Consider the following 24,896-nt stretch of genomic DNA (forward strand, 5'->3'; position numbering starts at 1 on the left):
TTGATAGGGTTATGGGGTTGAATCAGGGAACTGAGTGCCAGAAGTCACTAGTCCAGACTTCACTGTCCAGCCAAGGGCCTGAGGATGCAGGGCTGAACCTGAAGGAGCCAGGCTCCTAGACACAGGACTCAAGAGCTCTGGTTTCTAGCCCTTTGGGGGAGGGGCTGGTGAGGACCTAGGAGTGCCTCATTGCCCTACCTCATTCAAGGAACAGCTCAAGCTGTCTGGGGCCTGTCCTGCCCCTTCCCCTTGCCAAATTTCTCTTAACAGGAAGATATGAAGATGTCTCCTGGAGACAGCATCGCTATGCCTGGTTAACAACTCTGGAACAGAGTCCAGGAAGCCCTTGTGTCAGGTCTTCTGATAGTTCAGAAGACTGGATGGCATCGCCACCTACTGGCTGGCTTGTGCATGTGAGCTATCATGGAATTGAAAGGCTCCTCAGGAAGGGCAAAGTTAGCATTGAGCACACAGGCTGCAGTCCAGACACTGACCATCAAGTGCAGCCTAAGTTCACATCTTCAAACAGGATGAGACCACCACCCCCAGCTTTGCAGGGACGGCTGTGATGCTCACACCTCGCCCACCGTCTGTGGGCAGGCCCTTCTGGTTATTGCTGCCTCAAAGTGACACACCATCCTGATTTGTCCTTTGTCATGTTGGGTGTGTGTGGGCAGCTCTGATTTATCAAGTTCAGCCATTTGCCAAGGTATATACACATTTTATTTAAAAAAGTTTACAGTTTTCATTATACACAACTATTAAGAGGTTATAGTCAGAGGAGGCATTTGTCCAGGTGACAGACATGCCCACTAGATCATCACAATGCAAGGAAGGCGGAAGGAGGCGATAGGGTGAGGAGGGAAAGCGGTAAAAAGCTTAGATTTCAATTAAGGGCCGGTAAGTCCCTTTTATCTCTTCAAGTATCACACAATGTGTACCAAATACAATCAGTAATTAAAGGCCATTTCTTCCCACACCCACAGCCGAGTAATTGCTAAACCAAGGGCCCTGGCCACTCCTCAGGCGCGGGAAGCCGCACACCCCTGGCCCCCAGGGGCCACCACTCCGTCCAATTCCTAAAGAGCTGGCCAAGGTGTTGAGCGGCCAGAGGAAGATGAACATGGATTCAGAAGTCCAAAGAATGCAGTTCTTTGTGCCCAATCAGAAGTTGGTTTCACTCAGCAAGGCTATGACCCGGTTAGAAGCTGACAAAACAAACTGCTAACTTTTGCAAATGGGCTTTTTTTCTGAATCACTAAAACACAGAAGGGTCACATGCCACTTAAAATCCAATGCCAGCACTCAGAAATCTGACCCAGAGAGACTAGAAACTGGCAGAGGATCTGTCATGATTCTTAGCCACTCCAAAAGGTGGCCTAGAAAATGCAAGTATCAGGTCAAGGCTACCTAGAACTCCAGGGAGCCCTTTCCAGGGCGCGGTTCCTGAGAAGGGGTACTCCTCGGGAGCCTAGATCAGCCGGTTGGCAATTAGAACAGCGTTTGAAGTGGACAAACACTCTAGTGCTGGAGAGATGGTGCAACTTCTGATAACTCATTAATAGAAACGCTGGTTGAGGCAGCTCCGCACCGAGAGGGCGGAGACCGCCGATAAAACAATTTCAAATGCCAGGGGTCTAGGTTGGCAACCATGGAACGCAGCCCACTGGCCCTGGTGCTGGGCTTCCAGGGGCACAGGAGCGGGGCAGGTTTGGGCTGCCATGCACAGCCACCTGCTTGTCGGTGTTTGGCAAGGGCTCAAGTCATCAACAGGGGCTAAGGACGGCTTCCACTAGTAAAGCACAAGGCAGGACCTCAACACCCAGGAGCTAATGGGCAGGCAGACTTACTGCTGCAGATCTCACTTATGTACTGCGGGGACCCAGAGTCCTCGGTCCCAGGCAGACCCTTCCCCCTGCTCCTTTGTAATTAGGGTGTGGTCGCCTAGTAGCTAGGAGCAGGGAGGGCCGAATGCTTGCAGACTTCCTAACAGAGTCAAGGCCCAGAGAGCTGCAACGTGCACTGAACCAGACTGGCACCAGTATCGAGGGTGGAGTGACATGGGGGCAGTCACGGGAACGCCAGTGCTTCATCATAAGTCTGGACGCCACACTCTGTGCTCAGGCTGTGCAGAGGCGCGGGAATGTCTCCCCACTGGAGCAATGCAGATCCTGGGGAGGGTCAAGGGCCGCAACTACTCACCCGCTCCCCAAACTTGGCTCTGTTTTGATGGGTTTTGTATTTTTTTTTCCATCAATATCAAAAGCAATTATCTGGACTTTTTTTTTTTTTATTGAGGGGGAGGTAATCAGAATACTATTTTTATACAGCATTGAAAAAAATACATTTTCTATTGTCCGACTTCACAATCAGCACCCCGCGGTTCGAGCCTGCCTAGGTAGCACTCACGTGAAGCTATGGCAGGAGCAAAGGGCATCCGCAGGGAAGCAGGCTGCAGGGGACCACAGCGGAGGACAGCGGCCAGGCAAGCAGTTACACGGCACACAGCTCAAGCCGCCTCTCCACAGGCCAGGGTGCCAGAGGATGGGCGGCGACCCAAGCCAAGCACCCCACAACTGCATTTCCCCAAGGAGACCTTTTGCTTCATGCCCGTAATTAACATAAGTAAATTATTTGTCTTTTTATTTAGGAAAATAATCATGCTAGAAGTTGTACTTTATATAGATTTTCAAAGGAAAGACTGATTGTGCTTTTTTAATTAAAAAAAAAAAAAGATAGGTGTCTTCCAACCTCACCGACTTAACCTTGTGGAATATAGCACTTCTAAACTAAAACACACATCAAAAGAAAGGTTAGTCCAGTGGGACATTCAGAATGTCTTCAGAAGGTCTTGTGATTGGCTACTTCTACTGTTCTGGTTTCGGCAAAAAGAATACAGAGCAGAGCTGCTGTCTAAACTGTCTCCAAATTCCCTCCAGAGTCAGGTCTGAACTGCTGGGCCCTCTGGATGGCAGTTAGCTGGTAGCAGCAGGCCAGGCACCTCCGGCCGACTGACTGGCCATTACTGGTTACCACGGAGGGAGAAGTGTTGCCCCCGCCTACCTGCCTCCGTAACAACTCACGAAAGTGGTTCTTCCCACCTCGGACCACTTTGGTACAAAAACTTCCGTTTGTTTCAACTGTTACCCATCGTAAATTTAGGATGTTCTGGGTCTCAGACACCCACACTACCTACTCCTGTAAGCAGCTGGCAGCTTCCAGGAGGAAAACTAAGGCTGGAGGTCAAGGGTCGATGACGAGGCCAGTCTTCCTCCATCTGATGGTCCACTGAGTGCCTTGTCCAGGGAGGAGACTGTCTCTTGGTAGGTGAAAATTAAATCTGTAACCTGTCTAGGTACAATTCACACAAATAAAAAGAAAAACAAAAATCCAAACAAAGCTGCTTCCAGTCTCCAGCTGCCCAGGCAATGGTCTCCGACAGGCCAGCGCTAGGCCTGGGTGTCACTTGGCATCTTCAGTCACTTCTCCTCCAGTCCTGTTCTCTCAAAAAGCTCTGCTGGATGAAAAGCTGTACACCCCACGAAGAAATGGGCTCAGAAAATGCTCCCCAAATGTTCTCTTTCCAAGGCAAACCAATGTGGCTGCAGGCCTGATAGCACGGAGGGCAGGAACCTACCTAGAAAAATGCACTTAAATCTGAGTCAAAAAAAAAAAAAAAAAAACCAAAAAACCAAAAGCCCTAAGTCTCACTTCTCACTCAACTCCCGGCTCCCGCTGCTCCTCACTCAGGACTAGGGAGCAGCTGACAAGGACAGAGCAGCTTCCATGGAGGCTCTCAACGCACGCACGCTTCTCAACCCTTCCTTCCCACTCTGGAAAAGCACTGTTCTATCTTCATCCAAGAGCTGGTAGATTTGGTTTGTTTCTTTGGAACCATCAATAAAAAGAAGCAAACTTTTCCTGTTTTTCTCATGTTTCCCTATCAGAGCGGCAATCTCCTGACAGTTCAGTAGCACACAGGCTGACTTGGCCAAATGGACTTATGAATGCATGCATTCGGACCGCATATTGCTACCAAAATGGAATGTGGGAATATGCTATGCACCTCAGGTTGAGAAATGACCAAGAAATCAAGATCTAAAGGGTGATATATAATATATATATATCAATGCTATTATTCATAAAAACCTTGTTTAGTAATAAAAAAAATTGCTTTGTTTAAATATGAATATTAGAGTCTGCTTCTCATGGTTAGGAAATAATAGTCTTTCTGAAAAGCAGATGCCTTTTCTACTACAACTCCATGTCCTGGGCCTCATCTTCTGAGAAGTCAGACATAGAACTCTCTGATGAGCTGTCGCCAGTGCCCTCCTCCTGCTCCTTCAGGGCCTCCTCAGTTGCGTACTTCTGGATGTACTCTGCACAGGGGTGGGGGTAGGGGAAGAAAACACAGGGTGTGAGTTCAGCGACTCCAAGATACAAACTTACCTGCTCTCCCAGTGTTATGGTAACAAAAAGCCAAGGGGATTCCCAAAGAGGAAGTGACTTGTCTGGGTTGAATTGGGCAATCCACACTTTCTATTTTCCATGTAAATAAAGTGATCTATCTCCTAGACAGAAATATGGTGGTTCTACAACCACCAGGACATCCCACCCATGAAGATTATGCTTCCAGAGCCTAGGCCAAAGTCCCAGCTGAGAAAGGATTTAAGAAGTGTTGAACTAACAACAGCTTTGTTCCTAAAAGCACACTCTGCGTAAATAAATTGCCTACACATCCTTCGGAAGGGCAGTGGTGGGAATCCCCTCAGGGCACAAGCTGGACACAGGGCCCGCCCCCCCAGAGCCTCCCGCTGTGCCTCTTCCAGTGGTGCAGTTGAAGCTGCTGCGAGGAGGAGGCAGATCACACAGGCCTGCCAATACTGATGAGACAGGAAGGAACATTTCCCTATTTCCTTCAGTTTTGTTTTGTGAGACAGTTTATTCTTGACTGGCCTGGAACTTGATGTGTACCAGATTAATTTAAAACTTGACATGAGGGAGGCTGGAGAGATGGCTCAGCGGTTGGGAGCACTGACTGCTCTTCCAGAGGTCCTGAGTTCAATTCCCAGCAACCACATGGTGGCTCACAACTGGGGATGGGATGCCCTCTTCTGGTGTGTCTGAGGACAGCAACAGTGCACTCACTTAACTTGCCGTGAGCTGAGGACTTGCCCAGTGCTGAGGACAGATGTGTACCACCACACTCCAGACTTTCTTTTTGAACAAAGTTTGTAGACCTCAAACTTAGACCCCTTAACAAATATGTAACTATGTAACAAATATAGTTAAGATTTTTTCCTTTTTAGACAGGAGCTCCCGTATTCCCGGCTGGCTCTAACTTGAGGCCAAGGATGATTAGAACTTCTGACCCCTTTGCCTCTTCCACCATTCTTAAATGCCGAGACTACAGGCATATACCACCATGCCTGGTTAAAAATGTACTTTTTAGAATAAAAAAAAATGGTAATTTATGTGCATGTGTGTGCACCGGTGAGTTGCAGGTGTGGGCTACCCTATGGTTGGCTGGAAATTTAACTTGGGTTTTTTTTTTTTTTGGAAAGAGCACCAAGTGCTGTTAACTACTGAGCCATTCTCCTGCCCAGGGTGTTTATTTCTGACTCCTGGCTGGCCAGCCTACTTTCCCTTCCCAGAAGTTACATCTTTTAAGATATTAAAAAACAACCAAATGTCTAGAAAGCATTTGAGAAGGCTCTTCAGAAGAACAAGAAATTATGAAAAAGGTCACTGATGGGGAGAACAAAAACAGACACAGGGCAGATATGGAAGGAACTGGATGAGGCTCAGACAGGAGTTAGAGACATTTCAGTCCCCACTCTGTCAATTCTGTATATAAGGGTACATTTATAGTCTTAGTATCACCAAAACTATGTAGCTAGGCTATAAAAAACTAAACAGTATTTTAAAAAAAAATCTCATATAGTCCAGGCTAGCTTCAAAAATCTCTACATAACCAAGGATAACCGTGAAATTCCAACCTCCCTGATTCAAACACCCTATGCATGTGACAGTCTGTAGTGCTGGGGACTGAAGCCAGAGTGTGTGTACGCCAGGCAGGCACTGCATTAGCTGAGACACACCCTCCCAGCACTTGGGAGGTAGAGGCAGGAGATCTATGTGAGTTTAAGGCCCACTTGGTCTACAGAGCCAGCTCCACAACAGCCAAGGCCCCACAAAGCCCTCCTCAATAAATAAACAAAAATTTGAAAAGGGAAAAAATAGTAACCAAAGTAAAACTCTGAAGAAAATGAGGCAGAATGTAGAGATCTTGGTGAGTACACGCTAATCAAGAAATGCTGACCAGGCCTGTAAATCAGATCAGATATTTACATGAAAATTCATAAAAGTAGCAAAATTATGGTTATGCAATAGCAGTGAAATGTTATTGTTGGCTGTCACAATATGAGGAACTGTATTAAAGGATCCCAGCATTAGGAAGGTTGGGAACATCTGCTCTATAGGCTAGTTTTTCTTCCTAACAGAGGGAGTGAATACACCTCAGTAGCCCAAAATCATCCAACTAGACTGTCACAGAATGAACCAATTAAGTAAAAAAGTAGATTACCTCAGGACTAAAGGAAAAGAGGTGGAATACCTCAGGACTGAGATGCCACTCAACAAAGTCGTGTGTGAGTACCTGCGTTTGCATGGAGGCCAGAGGCTGATGTCAGGCCTCTTTTTTTGTTCTCCATCTTCCAGGGCCTCCAAGGATTCTCCTGTTTTTCTACTCATGCTAATGAGGCAAGTACTTTAATGACTGAGCTCGATTGATCTCCAGTCTCCCTAGCAAAAATGTTTTTGCTTTTGGTTGGTACAAGTTGTTTTGGTTGGTTGCAATTTTGGTTTCTTTAAAAACAGAACGACAATAACAACAACAATAACAGTACGTATGTATGTATGTATGTATGTATGTATGTATGTATACATGTATGTAGCCTTTTGTTTTAATCCCAGGTGTGGGGCTGTTTCAAACTGACTGCAGTGGTTGTAATTTGCCAGGTGCTCTAAGAGAGGCATGGTTTTCTGAGACAGTTTCTGCAACTGTATGATGGTGGACTTCTGGGAACTTCTGGAGAGCATATAAATGTTGGGAGCCCCAGTTGGAGGTGTTGGCTATTCAGCAGGTTGGTGGCAATTTATTAGGAGTCATGGTCAGAGAGACAGAGAAAAATGAGATTCTGGGATCTCTCTCTCCTATCTAGTGAGGAGGAGGCAGGGAAAAGAATATACAAAGCAGCAAAGATTGGCCGCAACAGGCTCTCTGCACACAGCTCTGCTAACTCAAGAGCTCTGCCTGCCTCTGTTCCAAGTGCTGGCTGGCTTAGCAAAGGTTTGGAGCAGGGGAGTTACCTGTCTTTAGACACCGTCAAGGCTCCCATGTCCACCCTCAGGCTGCATAGTACTCAACCTTGTTTTTACACCCGAATTTTAACAAAGATTTATTTTTACATTTACTGATGTGGATGGGTGTGTCTGTGTGCGTGGGGGCAGAGTACTCCCGGAGGCCAGAGACACTGGATCCTTTAAAGCTGACACTCTAGGCAGTAGTGGTCTAGAATCGCACTGTGGGCATGAGTGCTAAGCACTGAACTCAAACCACTGGTGTGGCATGTTGAATCATAATGCCCCCCATAGCCGGGCGGTGATGGCGCACGCCTGTAATCCCAGCACTCTGGGAGGCAGAGGCAGGCAGATTTCTGAGTTCGAGGCCAGCCTGGTCTACAGAGCGAGTTCCAGGACGGCCAGGGCTACACAGAGAAACCCTGTCTCGAAAAGAAAGAATGGCCCCATAGACTCATCCATTTGAACACTTGGCATCCAGTTATGGAAACTGTGTGGGAAGGTTCAGAAGGTGTGGCCTTACTGGAGGAGTTATGCTACTAGTCTCTCCTTACAGTGACGGACCAGTGACATAGCCACTCTAGAGGAGTAATGTGCTTCCTTGGCTGCTGAGACATGCAACCGCTGCATGCCACACCTGCATTCCCAAGTGGACCTCAGTGGTAACCCACACCTAGGGGAGAGAAGTAGCCATGACTCTTCTGTGTTGAAGTATGCTAAGATAACCTGGGAGAGGGTCAGGCCTGGACACAGCCACTCTGAGTCCATATTCCTAGAGGTTACCAAACACCATGAATAAGCAGCGCAGGGAGAGGGAGCCTGGGGGTAAAAGCATAAACTGGTCATAGACAACGGTCGTATTCAGGAAATGGAATGACACCCATCTCTGCCTGGAAGGAAACACAGAGCTGTAAGGAGGCCAGGATGGGGCCTGAGAAGCGTCCACAGGATAGGAGGAGGTGAGGCTCTTCAGTAGAGCAGGGAAACAACAGTGTGGCTTCAGGGCAGGCAGGGAGCAAAGCCTGAGTCCCTAGGGGGCAGAGCAGACAAGGGTTTTGGAAATGCGTGGTCCCAGGAGCAAGGGGAGCTAAGGGACAAGTCGGTGGGGGTGAGTTAGTACAAAAGTACAACAGAGAGCAGGAGGAGTTCAGACACAACAGCCACAGCTATCAGAGGGCCAAGGATCCCAAACTGACCCTCAATATGGACAGCACAGAAAGGTAGGGGTCCCGGAGACAGAAGTAGCTAGCTATCCTAGGATGAACATAGGTCTGTTTCTTTGGTAACTAGGACCAGAGCAAACCTGTAGTACAGGTAGAGTAATACTATATTGCTAAGGCCTAATGGGTGTTAGAACTATAGAAACATTTTCTGTATTAAAATACCCATGAAAGTCAGGCGTGGTGGTGCACGCCTGCAATCCCAGCACTTGGTAGGCAGAGGCAGGAGGATTTCTGAGTTTGAGGCCAGCCTGGTCTACGGAGTAAGTACCAGGACAGCCAGGGCTATACAGAGAAACCCTGTCTCGAAAAACAAAAAAAACAAAACCAAAACAAAAGATACCCATGGTTTACAGACAGTGGTAAATGAAGGCAAGGTCAAGATTTTAGTATAGCTTCCTAACAACTTTTATCTGACTGAAATTGCATTTTTCTTGGAATACAAGTTTTTTTTTTGCTATGTACATTACTGTGTTGTATTAAATTAGGTTATTAATTTGCAATGTACTTGAGACCTATGAAAATGAACATTTCTACTTTATTTAAACAAAAATACTCAACAATATTCCACAGAGACCTGGGGATAGGAGAAAACAAACAGTAGGAAACTATTATTCAACACATGGTCCCCAATGTTCCAGTTTGACTTAAGCCTGGCACAGCTAAATGGGAAAACCTATGTATTCAAGCTCTCCTAACATCCCTTTAGAGCCATTGCTGGCGAATGGATTCTGAGCACTGAGGCTCCTGCTGCTCTGCACCCTGTGCAGATGAGCACATCATTAGCTGATAGGAGGGAAGCCAGTGCCTGCTGTGTGTGCAGAAGGAGCAGGCGCTGCCAGACTCAGTCTCTTCCTGTTACGCTTTTATGCACCTACAGCTTTCATAGACAAGCTCTCAAATGCAGACCCAGGGGAAGGGGCAAGCAGGGGTGGTGGCTATAGCCCAACAGAAATGCACTGAAGAGGAAAAGGTAATCAAGCTTCAGGTGTCCTTTCCCAGCCTCATGCGAGTGAGGGGATACAGGCTCTGAACCCTAAGAAGGAGTCAATGAGGCCATGCCCCTGCAGTCTCTCCTTAGATCAGAGAATACCTACAAGGAACTATCACTTAAGGAGGCTTTGGGCCAGCGGTGGTGCGCACCTTTAATCCTGGCAATGAGGAAACAGAAGCAGGCAGATCTCTTGAGTTCTGGGACAGCATGGTCTACAGAGTAAGTTCTAGGACAGCCAAGGCTATACAGAGAAACCCTGTATCAACAAACAAACAAACAAACAAACAGACTAACAAACAAACAAACTCTAAATGGTCAACTAAAAGCAAAAGGCATTTAGATCACCTTTAATCTTCTGCTTGTACTCTTCTGGCCGGTGGAGGTACATGGCTGCGGCGTCACCATTGAGAGGGTCTATGGGGTTAGGGTAGGCCAGCAACTGGGGCAGGAAGGACTCAAATATATTGGTAAGATCTGAAAAAACAAACAAAAGACCACTTCAGGCATGGGAACATGCAATTTTTATCTAATTAACTGGAATTCAGTAGTCAAGAATGCTCTCTCTTGGGCTGGAGAGATGGCTCAGCAGTTAAGACTGCTCTTCCAAAGGCCCTGAGTTCAAATCCCAGCAACCACATGGTGGTTCACAACCACCTGTAATGAGATCTGATGTCCTCTTCCGGTGTGTCTGAAGACAGCTACAGTGTATTTACATATAATAAATAAATAAATCTTAAAAAGAACACTCTCTCTAAAAAATATTATTTATATTTACAGGTATGTGTTTTAGGCTGCGTGTATGTGTGTCATGTGCATGCCAATGCCCATGAAGACCAAGGGTGCTGCAGACTACAGATAGGTCCCCAGAAGAGCAGCAAGCACACTTAACCACAGACTACCTCTCCATTCAACACCCCTCCTCCTCTTGCTCAGCTATTTAAACACTTAGTTCTACAATGGAGATGATTTCCCACAGAGGTATGTTTCACAATAACATATCAACACCAACTATATTTAAAATGGAAACTTAAGCAGCCACAAGAGCATATGCAGAGCATTCTCTTTGAAGGGCAGTTTTCTCAACCTTTACAACTTTTTTTTCTTTGCACTGTTGAAGAATTCGAATCCAGGATCTTATGATAGACTGGTACAATCACAGCCCCATTTTCCCCATGTAAATTCACTCCATTTCCCAAGCAGAAACACACTATTATTACACATCACATCTTAATAGTCTATTCTACCCCCCAGCTACTGTTCCTTTGTGACACATCATATTCCTATGTGCATGCATGAGGATTGTGGGGGAGCATCTGCTGTGATGTGTGTACCGGAGTCAGGCAACTCTGTGGAGTCCACTCTCTCCTCCACCTTTACGTGGTTTCAGGAGAATGAACTCAAGAAGCCAAGCGTGCATTGCAAAGGGCTTACCCACACTAAGCCATCCAATATTGAAGGTTGGTGTGTTGCTATGTATTGTAATGCTAAACACTGGCCCTGGTTGCCCTCATACTCCAAGGGATGTTGTGTAACCTTGCCCCACCAAGCTATCCCTGACTTGTCAATAGAGATGCCTACAGTCTATAGCTAGGCAGAAAAGGTAGGAGGAGTTTCAGTACTCTAAGGAAGGGGTGGGTGGGGAAGAGGGAAAGAGAGAGAAGGACAGACAGAGATAGACAGACACAGACAGAAACACACAGAGAGAAGACACCATGAGGGTTGGCCGACTGGAGTAAGAGTGACCCAGTCAGAATGTGGCAAATTAAAATTTGGGGTTATTGACAGGGAAGTAGACAAAATAGCATTGAGGGCAGATACCTGCCCAGCTCCAGTGCTTTAAGGCTTATTATAAATAATAACTGTTTTGTGTCTTTTATTTGAGAACTGAATGATTCAAGGTGGGGTAGAAGCCCTTTATTAACTAGTTCAAAATGAGTTAGTTTCCTGTAAAAATATTTTTGTTTTATATATGTGTTTTATGCCTGCACATGTCTGTACCATGTGTGCAGAGTCCACAGCTGCTGAAAGAGGCATCCCACTGAACTGCAGTGACATACAGGTGTTGAGAATGGAAACCTTGGTTCTCTGGAAAAGCAACCAGAGTTCTTAACACTGGGTTCACTCTCCAGCCCTAGGAATAATTCCTTAAAATAGACAAGTTTTACAATTCTCAAAACCCTCTACTGTATATCACTTGCTGTTTGTGATGCAGGGTCTCCCATAGAGCAGGCTGCCACAGACTGGAGGATGCCTGTATATTCCTACTTCAACGCCCAGGTCCCAGGATCACAAGCAATTCCAGCATTCATGAGGTTGAAATACAACCTGAGCTATCTAGTGAATTCCTTGCCTATGGAAATCTTATTTTGGAAGGGGATATTTAATATTCTGCTCCCCTAGCTCCTTGGCAACAGATCACTAAGTATATCAGCTGGATTTGAACTCATGATCCTCATGAATGCTGGGACTGTAAGAATGGAATGGTATTAATTTCTACTGGATATAGACATAATGAAGTTCAATTATTCAAGGTAAGGGCAGGAACCTACACAATCCAGTTATAAATAACTAAGATAACCAAACTACTGTTGAGTTGGGATGTGATTTCATCCTCAGTGCCTCTCTGTAAAGTGAACCTCAGCCCTCTTCCCACTTCAACTAAGTAGTCATAAAAACAATCTTATCTCTAGAAGGAACACTGAAGTAACAACCCCTCCCCCTTTTATTCCCTTATCTTACTTGATTTGGTCTATTTTTAGAATGACTGCCTAAGTACAGTTACAGGGCCTGGCAGTGGTGGCGCATGCCTGTAATCCCAGAACTCTGGGAGGCAGAGGCAGGCAGATTTATGAGTTTGAGGCCACCTGGTCTACAGAGTGAGTTCCAGAACAGCCAGGACTATTCAGAGAAACTCTGTCTTGAAAAAAACAAATCCACCCCCCCCCACCACCAAAAAAAAGTACAGTTACTGGTGAATACTTTACCTAGCCTCACTACCCCCAGGGAATGAGTATATGGAAACACTGGCCATCACAACAGGTGGGATGCTACTGACATCTGCTGGGTAGGGACCAGAAATGCTATTAAATGTTGTTATATAGGGGCTGGAAAGATGGCTCAGAGATTTAGAGTGTTGGCTGCTCTTCCAGATAACCCGGGTTCAATTCCCAGCACCCACACAGCAGCTCACAACTGTCAGTTAACTTCAGTTCTAGGAGATCCAACACCCACTCCCCCCCCCCCCCACGCCAAACACAAATGAACATTAAAAAAAAAGGATACACCTACAACAAAGAATTATCAGAACCAAAATGGTATTTGTTGTAAGTCTGAGAAATCCCACATTAGACATAAAAAGATCAATCAAAACTTTTCAGACAATTGGAGTAAATACTTTAGATCTATAGTCAACAAGGTTGTCTGCTCAGTACAGCTCTGTGGCTGTGGGTCCATGCAGCCAAAGAGAACCACCACAGAGGAGCATGACTATGCTGGAGTAAAGCCTGATGAGAGAGAGAGAGAGAGATGCAGCACAGGGGTAGACCGCTGACCCAGCAAGCCCAGCACTGTAAAAGAAGAAAACCTTTCAGACTGTAGGTTCTTCCTGCTCACTTCCTGAAGTTCTAGAGTTGTGCTTTTCAACCAAACATTTTGCAGAGATAAAAATTTCCTATCATGGGCTGGAGAGATGATGGCTCAGCTGTTAAGTGCACTGACTGCTCTTATGAAGGTCCTGAGTTCAAATCCCAGCAACCACATGGTGCCATCTGTAATGGTATCTGACACCCTCTTGTGGGGCATCTGAAGAAAGCTACAGTGTACTTACATATAATAAATGGATAAATCTTCAAAAAAAAAAATCCTATCTCTGAATTATCCTAAGCAGCTGTCAAGAATCATGTCTGCTAAGCACCTGAGATGTGGTGAGTGTGAACAGGAGATAAGCTTTCCCTTTATTACAGCCTGAGTACTGTGATGTGCCCACTGTGATGATGTGGGCAGTAGATCCTGTACCAGAGTCCCCGGGCAGCTAGCTCAGTCTCTTCTCCCACTGAGTAGTTCCCTCGGGAATGTGAAGACATGCCTCAGAGGTTTCTACCGGGGCTTTAAAAGGCCATCTTCAGAACAGTCCCATGGAACTAAATTACAGTAAAGTCCCACACCAGGACCCCAGTGCTAAACATTTTAAACGGGAGGGCAAACAAAACAATTTCTCCTAAGAATTTCATCATTTATAATTTTTAAAATCTAGAAGCAACATGTTCCTAGTGGTGATTCTCCTCCCTTGGTCTCTGCAGGTGTTAGCACCAGGTCCAGCTAACAGTATCTTTAAGACACGTTAAGGGTCTGGGGATGTGGTTCAATCGGTACTGTTTGCCTAGCATGCACTAAGCTATGGGTTTGACCTGTAGCATTCCACACATAAGGCAGGTGCAGCACCGCACACTTGTGAGCCTAGCACTTGGATGGTATACTTAATAAAACATGGAAAGTAGGCCCGGACTTACTGGATTATTCCTGTAATCTCGGCACAGGGGATTCGGATACAAGGAGAGTCTGAGACAGCTGAATTACACAATGAAACCCACTTCCCATCCACACCACAACAAAAACCCAAACCAAAGGAAAAAAAATGCTTTTTATTTGCCTTCCCAATTAATTCTGGGAAGAATGAATTAAGTATGACAACAGGTTAAATGCTGTGCATAGTGGTGCACTGAGAACACAGAGGCAGGGGGATTTCGGTGAGTCTGAGGCAAGCACTGGAACCCAGTGAGCTCCAGGAAGCCAAGGCTACACAGGAGGACTGTCTCAAAGAAACAAATAAACAAACAAACAAACAAACAACAAACCCCAGACAGACAATGGGCTGAAAATGCCGAACACTATATATATTAAGAGGACACACTTGTCATCCCAGTGCTGCTGAGACAGCGGCAGAGGTGGTCAGGCCCCCAGAGCTCGCCAGACAACAGCTTTGCCAATTTGGTGATATTCTACACCACTAAGAAACCCTGTCTCAAACAAACGGTTCAAGGTATCTGAGAAACAGCATCCACAGTTGTACTGGGACCTCCTAACAGCCCCGTCTACACTCAGGAGCCGCTGCCCACTCCTACTTAGTCCTGCTGCCCCATTCTCCCAGTGCAGGCACCCAACAAGCTTACTGTGATTTCACAGTATTTGTAATTTACTAATTAGCTTTGTAAGCCCCATGTGGTAGCATACATTTAATTCCAGCATTCAGAAGCAGAGTTTGAGGCCAGCCTGGTCTATATAGTTGAGTTCCAAACAAGCCAAGGCTACAAAGACCTCGTTCCACCCATCTCCCCCAAAGAATTAGTTCTGTATACACACAAGCAATACACAAATGCTGATAACTACAAAATCTTTATGACAGTTCCTTATATTTCTTCTAGTTTTATTAGATTTGACATGCCGCAAAAAATAATTTTATGAAAACCCATTCCCTTCTGATGAAGGCAGCAGGTTCACTAAGCACACTTGCCCTTGGACTCTGATGGTTGGAATGATAATGGTCCTAAAGGCATGTCTGTTTGATTTGTTTTTCTTTCTTTTTCTTTTTTTTCCTTCCTCGAGACAGGGTTTCTCTGTGTCACCCTGGCTGTCCTGGAACTCACTCTGTAGAACAGGCTGTCCTGGAACTCAGAAATCCACCTGCCTCTGCATCCCAAGTGCGCCACCACCGCCTGGGCATGTCTATCTGAATGTCTGGTTCCGGGCTGGTGGACTGTTTAGGAAGCATTAGCAGGCGTGTCGCTGGAGGAGGGCATGCCTACCTACCCCTGCAGAGGAGAGAGGGGTGAGACAGGTGGTACTTAAGTCCGCTCTCCACTGTTGTGCCCAGCCACGCCTGCTACCATGGACTCACCTCTGAAACTGCAGCAAGCCCCAATTAAATGCTTGCCTTTTAAGTTGCTTTGGCTATAAGAATAAAAAGTAAGATAGACCCCAAACTTCAAACTTCAGAAAGGAGTTTTTCTGTTTGTTTTGTTTTCAAGACAGGGGTTTCTCTCTGTAGCCCTGGCTGTCCTGGAACTCAGAGATCCAGGGTGCGATTGGGCTTTTCTCTGCCTGCTTCGTCACAATGCCTCTGCCATGTCCCATCTCTGTCAGGCTGGACCTTAAAAGGCATTTAGGACTCCAAATTCTCGCCTTGACAACCAGAAAAAACTCCTTAAAGCAAACAGTTCTTTTCACAATCGAGTTCCAGCTCTAGAACATATGCTTGGCCTGCCCAAGGCCCTGAACTTTGTTGTTAGCACCAACAAGACCTGACAGAGAAGTGTGTCCTTTTCTGTGTTCTGTCCAGGGCTGGCTAACCTGGGCAGTCAACAGCCACAATCACCCTTCTCCTCTGTTTTGTAATTCAGTAAGGAGCGGGTGGAAAGAGGAGGAAATAAAAAAATCTTGCTCACACTTAAGAGAAATAGATGAGCCCAAGTCACAGGGGGTCACAATTCCTGTGGTCTAGAACCCATGATTCCTTCAGTGACTTATACAGGGCTTTCCTAGGATCCTGGCCATTGTAATTCAAACTTATGACTAAGTAAATTATGGTCATTATAATCACAGTATTCATATCCTTGACTACTAGGGAAAAACCAGCCACCGAATTTCCAATATCCCACCTCAATTTGCAAGCAAATCAGGAGTTTTTACCATTCTCAGACTAGAGCCAACCATGAGATTTTACTTCAGTACTCAGCCATGCTGAGGACTATCTACTATATAAGAGAGCCAGTGTGGGGGTTGTGGGGTGTTTTAAGAACTGAACAGACCAGGGCATGGTGGTGCAGGCAAAATTCCCAACACCTGAGAGCCATCTTGTGTTACTTCGAGACCTCATCTCAAAACAGACAAGACAGACAGACAGAAAACAGCTGGGTGGTGATGGTGGTCTATGCCTTCTATCCCAGAGGCATAAAAAGGCAGAGGCAGGCCTGCTCTACAGAGTGAGTTCCAGGATAGCCAGGGATACAGAGAAATCCTGTCTTGTAAAGCCAAAAACAGAAAAAAAAAAAAAAAAAAAAAAAAGATTGAAACAGTGTAAATAATTAAAGACTCCCATATTTGCTTTGATTATTTTTTGTAATTTTAGGCTAAGAGATGTTTAGAATCTTTACCAGCTCCTGGGAAATAGCAACAACAGATCTAGAACTTGTTTATACATTTACAATTTTTTTCTCTCCTGCTTACAGTAAGTGGAACAGTGAAAAACTGCAATGAGATTCTACAAAAAAAAAAAAAATACTTTGTCCTTTTTCTTTTTTGGGGGTGAGAGGAGTCAGGGATCCCCACTGTGTAGACCTGGCTGTCCTGGCATTCAAGACTATGTCCCAGACTCAGACATCAACCTGAGGGAGGCAGGACTTCCTGACACATGGTTTCAGTGCATGGTTGCTCGGCCCAAGTGCTTCTGGAGGGACCACGGTGGCAATGCAGTGTGACAGAGGCCAGAAGTAGATCAAGTAAGAACTGGTAGTGGCTGTAACCTTTAAAGACATGTCTCTAGTGACCCACTTCCTCCTGCTACAGCCACCTCCTAAAGTTTCTACACCTCCCAAAATAGCACTGCCCACTGGGGACCAACTGTCCTAACATGAGCCTGTTAGAGACACTTCACACCCAAGCCACAATACCTATGTCCTCAACAACCAGAGATGCCTATGCTGCAAGAACTCACCAAGGTACGGGCGAGAAAAACTTGATAAGGGGGCTATAAAAGGGAGCAGACATCCTCAGAAATAACATCTTAGGAAAGTTAATCAGGACTATCCTCAGGTAGGTAGACCATCTTTTAAAAAATGAGATTAAAAGCAACTTTCTCTAAAATAAATGCTGTTGGATCAAGAAAGATCCCACATGGCTTAGCGCATTTAGGAGGTAACGGACTAGCCTACCACCTACCTTGAATTCCACTTATTGGTAATATTTCTGCTTTTCAGTATTTTACACTTAAAGTAATTTTGTTCTCTGTGGGGAAAGACAACAGCAAAGATGTAGTATCCTAAAACCTGAAGAACTGGGTTAGAGAGATGGCTCAGGAGTTAAGAACACTGACTGTTCTTCCAGAGGTTCTGAGTTCAAATCCCAGCACCCACATGGTGGCTCACAGCCATCTGTTGAGATCTGACGCCCTCTTCTGGTGTATCTGATGACAACTATAGTGTACTTACATATAATAAGTCTTTTTTTTTGTACATCATTAAGTAGTTTATTTGTGCTCTTTCTGATTTTTTCCTTTTTTTTATTCGATATATTTTTATTTACATTTCAATAAATAAACCTTAAAAAAAAAAAACCTGAAGAACTGACGCTCTGCTAAGGGCCAGGTCACCAGGTCACCAATCTCAACCTAAGAGTCAACTGCATAGCCGGTACAGGTTCTTCTTTACTTAAATCTTTATTGTGAGATTGGAGATTGAACCTAGGACTTTTACATGTGACAGGTTAAGTACTTCACCACTGAGAAACATCTCCGTGTAGGGACCATTTTAAAAGCATTCTAGGTTGGGAACGGTAGTGTATGCCTTTAGTTTTAGTACTTGGAAGGCGGATGCAGGTGGGGGTCTTTGAGCTCGAGTCCAAACTGGTCTACAAAGTGAGCTCTAGGCCAGCCAAGGCTACAGAGCAAGCCTGCGTCTCAGGATAAAATAGGGCTAGAGGTACGGCTCCATGACTAAGAGCACTGGTTGCTCTTCTCGAAGAATTGGGTTCAATTCCCAACACCCACATGGTGACTCACAACTGTCAGTAACTGCAGTTGCCCAAGGATCAGATGTCTTCTCCTGCCCTCTGAGGGTACTAGGCAAATGTGGTACAGAGACATACATATAGGCAAAATATTCATCCATATAAAATAAAGTTATCTAAACCTACAAATAAAATTCTTTTCCTGGGCTAGAGAGATGTCTTAGTGGTTAAGAGCACTGATTGTTCTTCCAGAGATTCTGAGTTCAATTCCCAGATACCACATGTGGTTCACAACCATTTGTAATGGGTCCCAATGCCCTCTTCTGGTGTATCTGAAGATAGCAACAGTGCACTCATAAAATAAACTAATTGCTTGGTTGCAGTCCCTTCCCAATGTATTTGACTGAATAATCTGAAACACTGCCTACTCCTATATGCCTCAGACGAGCAACGCCCAGAGACACTGCTCATCCCTTCAACACTGCTCCCCTTACTGGGGTGGTTTAGCAGTCACTGTAGTTAAAACCTGACCCAACCTTGCGTATCTTATGCTAGGATTTGTTACCAACCTTCCTGAAATGAAGACAGCTAATCTTTAATCAGGCAGCCGATGGGGTATACTTACAGTTGCACTAAAGCTCGTTATTAAAATTTTGAATACCAGGCAATAATAGTTGTTAATGTAAGGGGGGGGGGAAGCTAGATATCTTTATTCCTAGTACTGGGATGGGGGTGGCAGAGGCAGGCAGATCTCTGAATTCAAGGCCAGTCTGTTCCACAAGGTGAGTTCCAGGACAGCCATACAGTTTCTATACAGAGAAACCCTATCTCTAACCCCCCCCCAAAAAAAGAGGACTTCATGCAATTATAAGCTAAGAATCCATAGACTGTGATGGTGCATGCCTTTAATCCTAGCACTGAGTTCAAGGATAGCTAGTGCTACACAAAGAAACCCTGTCTTGACAAACACAAAAAAGAAATCCACCTATAAGAAAAACTTTACCTGCTAGGCGGTGGTGGTGCACACCTGTAATCCCAGTACTCTGGGAGGCAGAGGCAGGTGGATTTCTGAGTTCGAGGACAGCCTGGTCTACAGAGTGAGTTCTAGGACAGCCAGGGCTATATAGAGAATGTCTCGAAAAAACCAAATTAAAAAAAAGAAAAAGAAATGTAAATTGACCAATTTTTTAAGAAAGCAGTCTTTTACACCTCACTTGTTCACAATTTAATCCATAATACAGTTCATGAGACATGTAAGTACAAGGAAGGGTGCAGGGGTCAAATTTACACAAGACAATTTATCTCAGCCCTAGAAGTGTGGGCTAATATGGCAACTACAAAAATAAATAGTATTTACTAAAATAAAAAAGTATTTCAGAGAAAAATTTAAATACTAAGAAATAGAAGGAGAACTTAAAAAATACACATGGGCCGGGCAGTGGTGGCGCATGCCTTTAATCCCAGCACTCTGGGAGGCAGAGGCAGGTGGATTTCTGAGTTGGAGGCCAGCCTGGTCTATAGAGTGAGTTCCAGGACAGCCAGGGCTACACAGAGAAACCCTGTCTCAAAAAAACCAAAACCAAAAAAAAAAAACCAAAAAACAAAAACCACATGGATACTGGGGACAGGAGGCGTGGCTCAGTGGTTAAGAGCAGTCACTGCAGAAGCTCAGTTCCCAATATCTATACAGGCTGGCTCACAATTTCCTGTAACTCCAGCTCCAGGGGATGTGATGTCTTCTCTTCCGGCTTCTTTGAATGTAAGCATGTGTTTGCATACCAAAAATATCTTTAAAATTTTTTTTCAGATTGTGTTTCTCTGTGTAGCCCTGGCTGTCCTGGAACTTACTCTGTAGACTATGCTGGTCTCAGACTCATATAGATCCATCTGCCTCTGCTGGACTTAGGCACTATTAATCATCATTCCTGCTAGGAGGTGGTATACGCCTTTAATCCCAGTCCACAGGAGGCAGACACAGGCCAATCTCATAGAAACATTTTCTTAAGGTTGTTCAAGTTGCTCCCCTCTCAAAACAAACAAGTAAAACAAAACCCAGCACAGACTCGGAGCTGGGCTTACAGGTGGTTGTGAGCCTCCTGCTGTGGACACTGGGGAACAAACCTGGAAGAGCACCAAGTTACCTAACTGTGAGCCCCCTCTCTTCAGCACCTCCCCCCAAATTCTTAAATCACATTTGTCTTTGACACTGAAACTCAGATCTGCTTGGCTGCAGTTTTCCAGTACTTTCGTCACTGATGTCTGCAAGAGCAGGAAGGGATGAAAGAAAAGGTTCGGTCACGCTACAAGGTCATCTGCTATTTTCTATCAATGTCATAAGAGTACCACAGTTAACTACTAGATAAATGCCAGATAAAGCACTTCATACTGATGACATCATCTCTACAAAAGTAACCGTATTACCCACTATAATTAATTCTCTAGAACTAAAGTAATATAAAATTATTTGGTGATTAAATTATGATGATACCAATTTAGAACTTGTGAAGGAACAAGCTTCAGGTGTACTTGGCAAAGAGACAACAGTTGAGGACAGAAGCCGTGTGCCAGTCACATGAAGGACTAAATTTGCAGCTAGAATGAACAATGCTGAGGTAAGCGCAGACCTGGGACTTCAGCTAGAATGACTATTCTAAACACCCTGTGTCCACTGAACAGCACATGCCCGCGACACAGTGAACAGCAAGAACCCTTACGGACAGTTCCTGCGCCCTGTCCTGTCCTCCACGGAGTACTGAAGAAGGCGTTTCTACAAATTTGGGGGCCAAACTAAGCCTGATGCTTTCAGTTGGATACTTATGTTAAGCTAACTTTCTTTGAAAATTTTAGTCATCTTTTTAATTTGCTGTTTTTTTTTTTTTTTTTTTTTTTTTTGTGTGTGTCTGCATCTTTGTACTGGGGTACCAGATCCTCTGGAGCTGTAGGCTGTCATGTCAGTGCTGGGAATTGAATTTGGATTCTCTAGAAGAATAGTCATCTCTCTCCAGCTCCAGTTATTTAGTCTTATATTAGAATTTTTTTCGGAGCCGGGTAGTGGTGGTGCACGCCTTTAATCCTAGCACTTGGGAGGCAGATGCAGGCGAATTTCTGAGTTCGAGGTCAGCGTGGTCTACAGAGTGAGTTCCAGGACAGCCAGGGCTATACAGAGAAACCCTGTCTTGAAAAAAACAAAATCAAAAAAAAAAAAAGATCTCTTTTTGGAGCTTGTCAACTCAGTCAGTCTGTGTCTGATACAAGGTTTCTGTGTAGCAGCCTCAGCTGTCCTGGAACTCTCTTTGTAGACCAGCAGCCCCAAACTCAAAAGAGATTCGCCTGCTCCCGCCTCACAAGTGCTTTGATTAAAGGCATGTGCTCTCATGCCCAACCAAACCCCACTAAACTAAGACTCTTACGAACTACTGCAGAAAATGAAGTGATTATTCAGAACTCACCAGTTGTGTTCTAACTCTTCAATGCTGAGGCTTTAGCGGTCTCCAATAACAGTTCAGTTCTCATAATCAGAAAAATCTTCTCCCACAAAACCTTCATGGGCATTTGAACTAACTCTACCAGTACCTGGTGTATGTTGAAATTTCTAGAGAAATAGCTTGTTGTTTAGAAGCAAAATGCCAAACAGTTTCCTCATGCTCACTTTACCTTTGACTAGATCAGAAAGCATTTGTTTTCCTGCACTTACAGGTAACGCTAGCCTGGCCACATTCTAGCATGGAACACAAAGAAAAACTCAGCGTACCGTGGAGGTGTGTGTTTAATTCTCCCTCTGACCAAAGTGGCTTACCAGTCATTGCTTACTAAATGCATTACAAGAGAACACAAGAACACACACACCAATTTGTAAGTGTGATGAAACTTAGTACTCACACTGGCTGCTACTCTTAAATCTTTTCTGACAATCTCAGACCTTCTGACAAAAAATTAAAAATGGTGCAGCAACTGTGCAAATAAGTTTGTTAACTCCTCAGCACTAAAGAGAAATGAATGAACATGACCACAAAGAAATCTGTACAACGGGGCTGGAGAGACAGCTTAGAGGTTAGAGCACTGACTGCTCTTCCTGAGGACCCAGGCTCTGATTCCAGCACCTACAGGGTGGCTCACAACTGTCTGTTAACTCCAATTCCAGGAGATCGGAGTCTACACTGTAGGTACTGTACACACAGTGCAGAGACATATGTAGGCCCAACACTCATACACATTAAACAAATAAATTAAAAAGTGTACTTCGTACAGTTACCAAAGCACTACTCAAATGACCGCTGTCTGACAAACACTTCAATAAAATGTGCTAAGACTTAGTCAGGAAAAGAATTTGATACATACAAGAGTGGGCCTTCCGAGACTATGCAAGCTCAGAAGCAAGCTCACCAACAGGCACAGTTGGAAAGAACGTTCAGAGCAGATGAATCTGTACCCGTAAGAAGTAGGCTGGTGGTGGAGGTATGAACACTGTGGTGCTGGCTCACAAGTGTCTTTCCATCGGGATGGGGGTGGTGGTGAGAGCCTGCACACTGACAAAGACCATCACTTTGAGTCATACGAATTACAACTAAAAACCCGCTGTTAACTTTTGGAGACGTGAGTCCCTTGAGAATTGGTAGAAAGGTTTTCTGGCCAGTTATACAAAAGTTAGTGAGCCTGAATCTAACTTATTTGAGTGTAAGTGGAACCAGACTGGGATATTTTGCTATGTACATTTCTAAAATGTGAATACAGTTTAAGGAAACACATCATTACACCAAATAGTTCAGGCAGCTTGCCAGGAATGTTTTGTTTTTTTAAAATCCACCCAATGAGGTTTGGAGTGTGTGCTTTGGTTGCCTTGTCTTATTAAGCCACTGGTCCCCAAAGCTTATGGTGAGCAGTAGTGCACATGGTCAATACACTGATTTAGTGCAGCAAGCCGCACTGCAGAGCAGGCGCCGTTCTAGCAGCGACTGGGGTTGGTTAGAAGTCGCCAAGCCCTCCTCTATTATTCAGCTTCTGGAACACAACTGTGGATAGGGATACCATACTGACGGCGGAAAGGAAAAGGGAATGTTTTAGGAAAAAGCATAGCATTTTGGAAAATGCAACAACCAAAATTCAATACACACACACACACACATGTATATATATATATATGTATAAATATACACATATACATACATATACATATATATATATATATAAATAAAATAATGAGACGGCAGATGACAGCAGTGCTTGCCTGTGTAGCGTTGCACAGCCCTAGCTCTGAACACACGTGCATTCTGTGTTGTGTCTGCGGTCACGCTATGCCACGCCAGTCAGTGAACACTCTCGAGGTCTGAGGCGCCAGTGTTCAGAGCTGTGATGCTTTTACTGTGCACATTTTCTGCTCTTAAACACATACAAATACTTTCAATATGTTTACAACCAGTCTTCTACATGGATGTATTAAGTTAGAAGTTCCAACATTTTCTGAAAGGTTCTCAAACAAACATAGCTATCATTTTGTATTATATATTAATCTAGGTGGCCTTTTCAAGATTGACCCTTATCAATCAACTCTAAAAACATCCAAAATGCTCTATATTTGAGGTATCAAAAATTCAGTCAATATTTAATTCTTTAAAAACTCGGAGCTGAGCAGTGGTGGCACATGACTTTAATCCTAGCACTTGAGAGGCAGAGGTAGGTGGATTTCTGAGTTCGAGGACAGCCTGTTCTACAGAGTGAATTCCAGGACAGTCAGGGCTACACACAGAGAAACCCTGCCTCGAAAAACCAAAAAATTAAAAATTAAAAAAAAAAACTCATTAATCTTATCAGTCTGGAAATTTGCATTAATTTTTTAATAAATGGAAAAATTATATCATGCCAAAGAATTGTTTTAAGATAAATGTATTTGTGGTTGTTACCAGTAAATGTTTAAACTTGTGTATTTATTATATATGTTTATATATCCAGGATTACAAAAATTTTCTTGGTCTACAAGCTAGAGAGATAGCTAGTGGTTAGGAGCAGTGGCTGCTCTTGCAGAAGATCTGGGTTTAGTTCAGCATTACATGACTGATCTGACCCCTCTTCAGGCCCCCATAGGTTCTAAGCATGCATGTGATACACATTCACATGAAGACAGAACACTCATATTAAAAAGTTTTTCTTCTTCACTACATGCCTTTAATCCCAGCACTTGGGAGGTAGATCTCTGTCTGTGAGTTCTAGACCTGCTTGGTCTACATAGTGAGTTCCAGAACAGCCAGGGTTACATAGAAAGACCCTACCTCAAAAACAAACAAATAAAAAAAAATAGATGCAATCTAAAGATTAAAAAACAAAACAAAAAACCCCAAAACTTGAAGTTCTTCTTGAGCTAGAGGAGGTTGCAGATGGAGAAATCTCAACTGGGGCTTACAATCCAATAGATCAAGATAAAATAAAAGGTTTAAAACACATGCAAACAGGATGTTCTGTGATGGGTTGGCTGTGATGGGCATCTGAGAAAGTAATGCTTCTGATGAGAAAACATGAAAAAAGGAACCAGTCACATAAAGATCAAGAGACAGAATTCTACAGAGGAAATCCTACCTTCATGAAGCATGCTCAGCGAGGAGCAGGAAGGG

At 44.5% G+C, this 24,896-nt stretch overlaps 1 protein-coding gene across 2 annotated transcripts in view; it reads right to left on the reverse strand.

Annotated features, from left to right (window-relative positions):
- Positions 1–700: 700 nt before the first annotated feature.
- The window catches only part of Ube2h (ubiquitin conjugating enzyme E2 H), an 85,305-nt gene continuing 61,109 nt past the window's right edge, over positions 701–24,896 (reverse strand). For both annotated transcript variants that reach the window (XM_052173373.1, XM_052173372.1), the window contains 2 exons: positions 9,922–10,050; positions 701–4,379 (listed from right to left, as the gene is read on the reverse strand). In XM_052173373.1, coding sequence (XP_052029333.1) covers positions 4,255–4,379; positions 9,922–10,050 — 254 coding nt within the window. In that variant the 3' untranslated portion in view covers positions 701–4,254. The remainder of the gene's footprint in view (positions 4,380–9,921; positions 10,051–24,896) is intronic.

The sequence above is a fragment of the Apodemus sylvaticus genome, chromosome 2 (genome assembly GCF_947179515.1).
Source record: "Apodemus sylvaticus chromosome 2, mApoSyl1.1, whole genome shotgun sequence".
NCBI classification, from domain to species: domain Eukaryota; kingdom Metazoa; phylum Chordata; class Mammalia; order Rodentia; family Muridae; genus Apodemus; species Apodemus sylvaticus.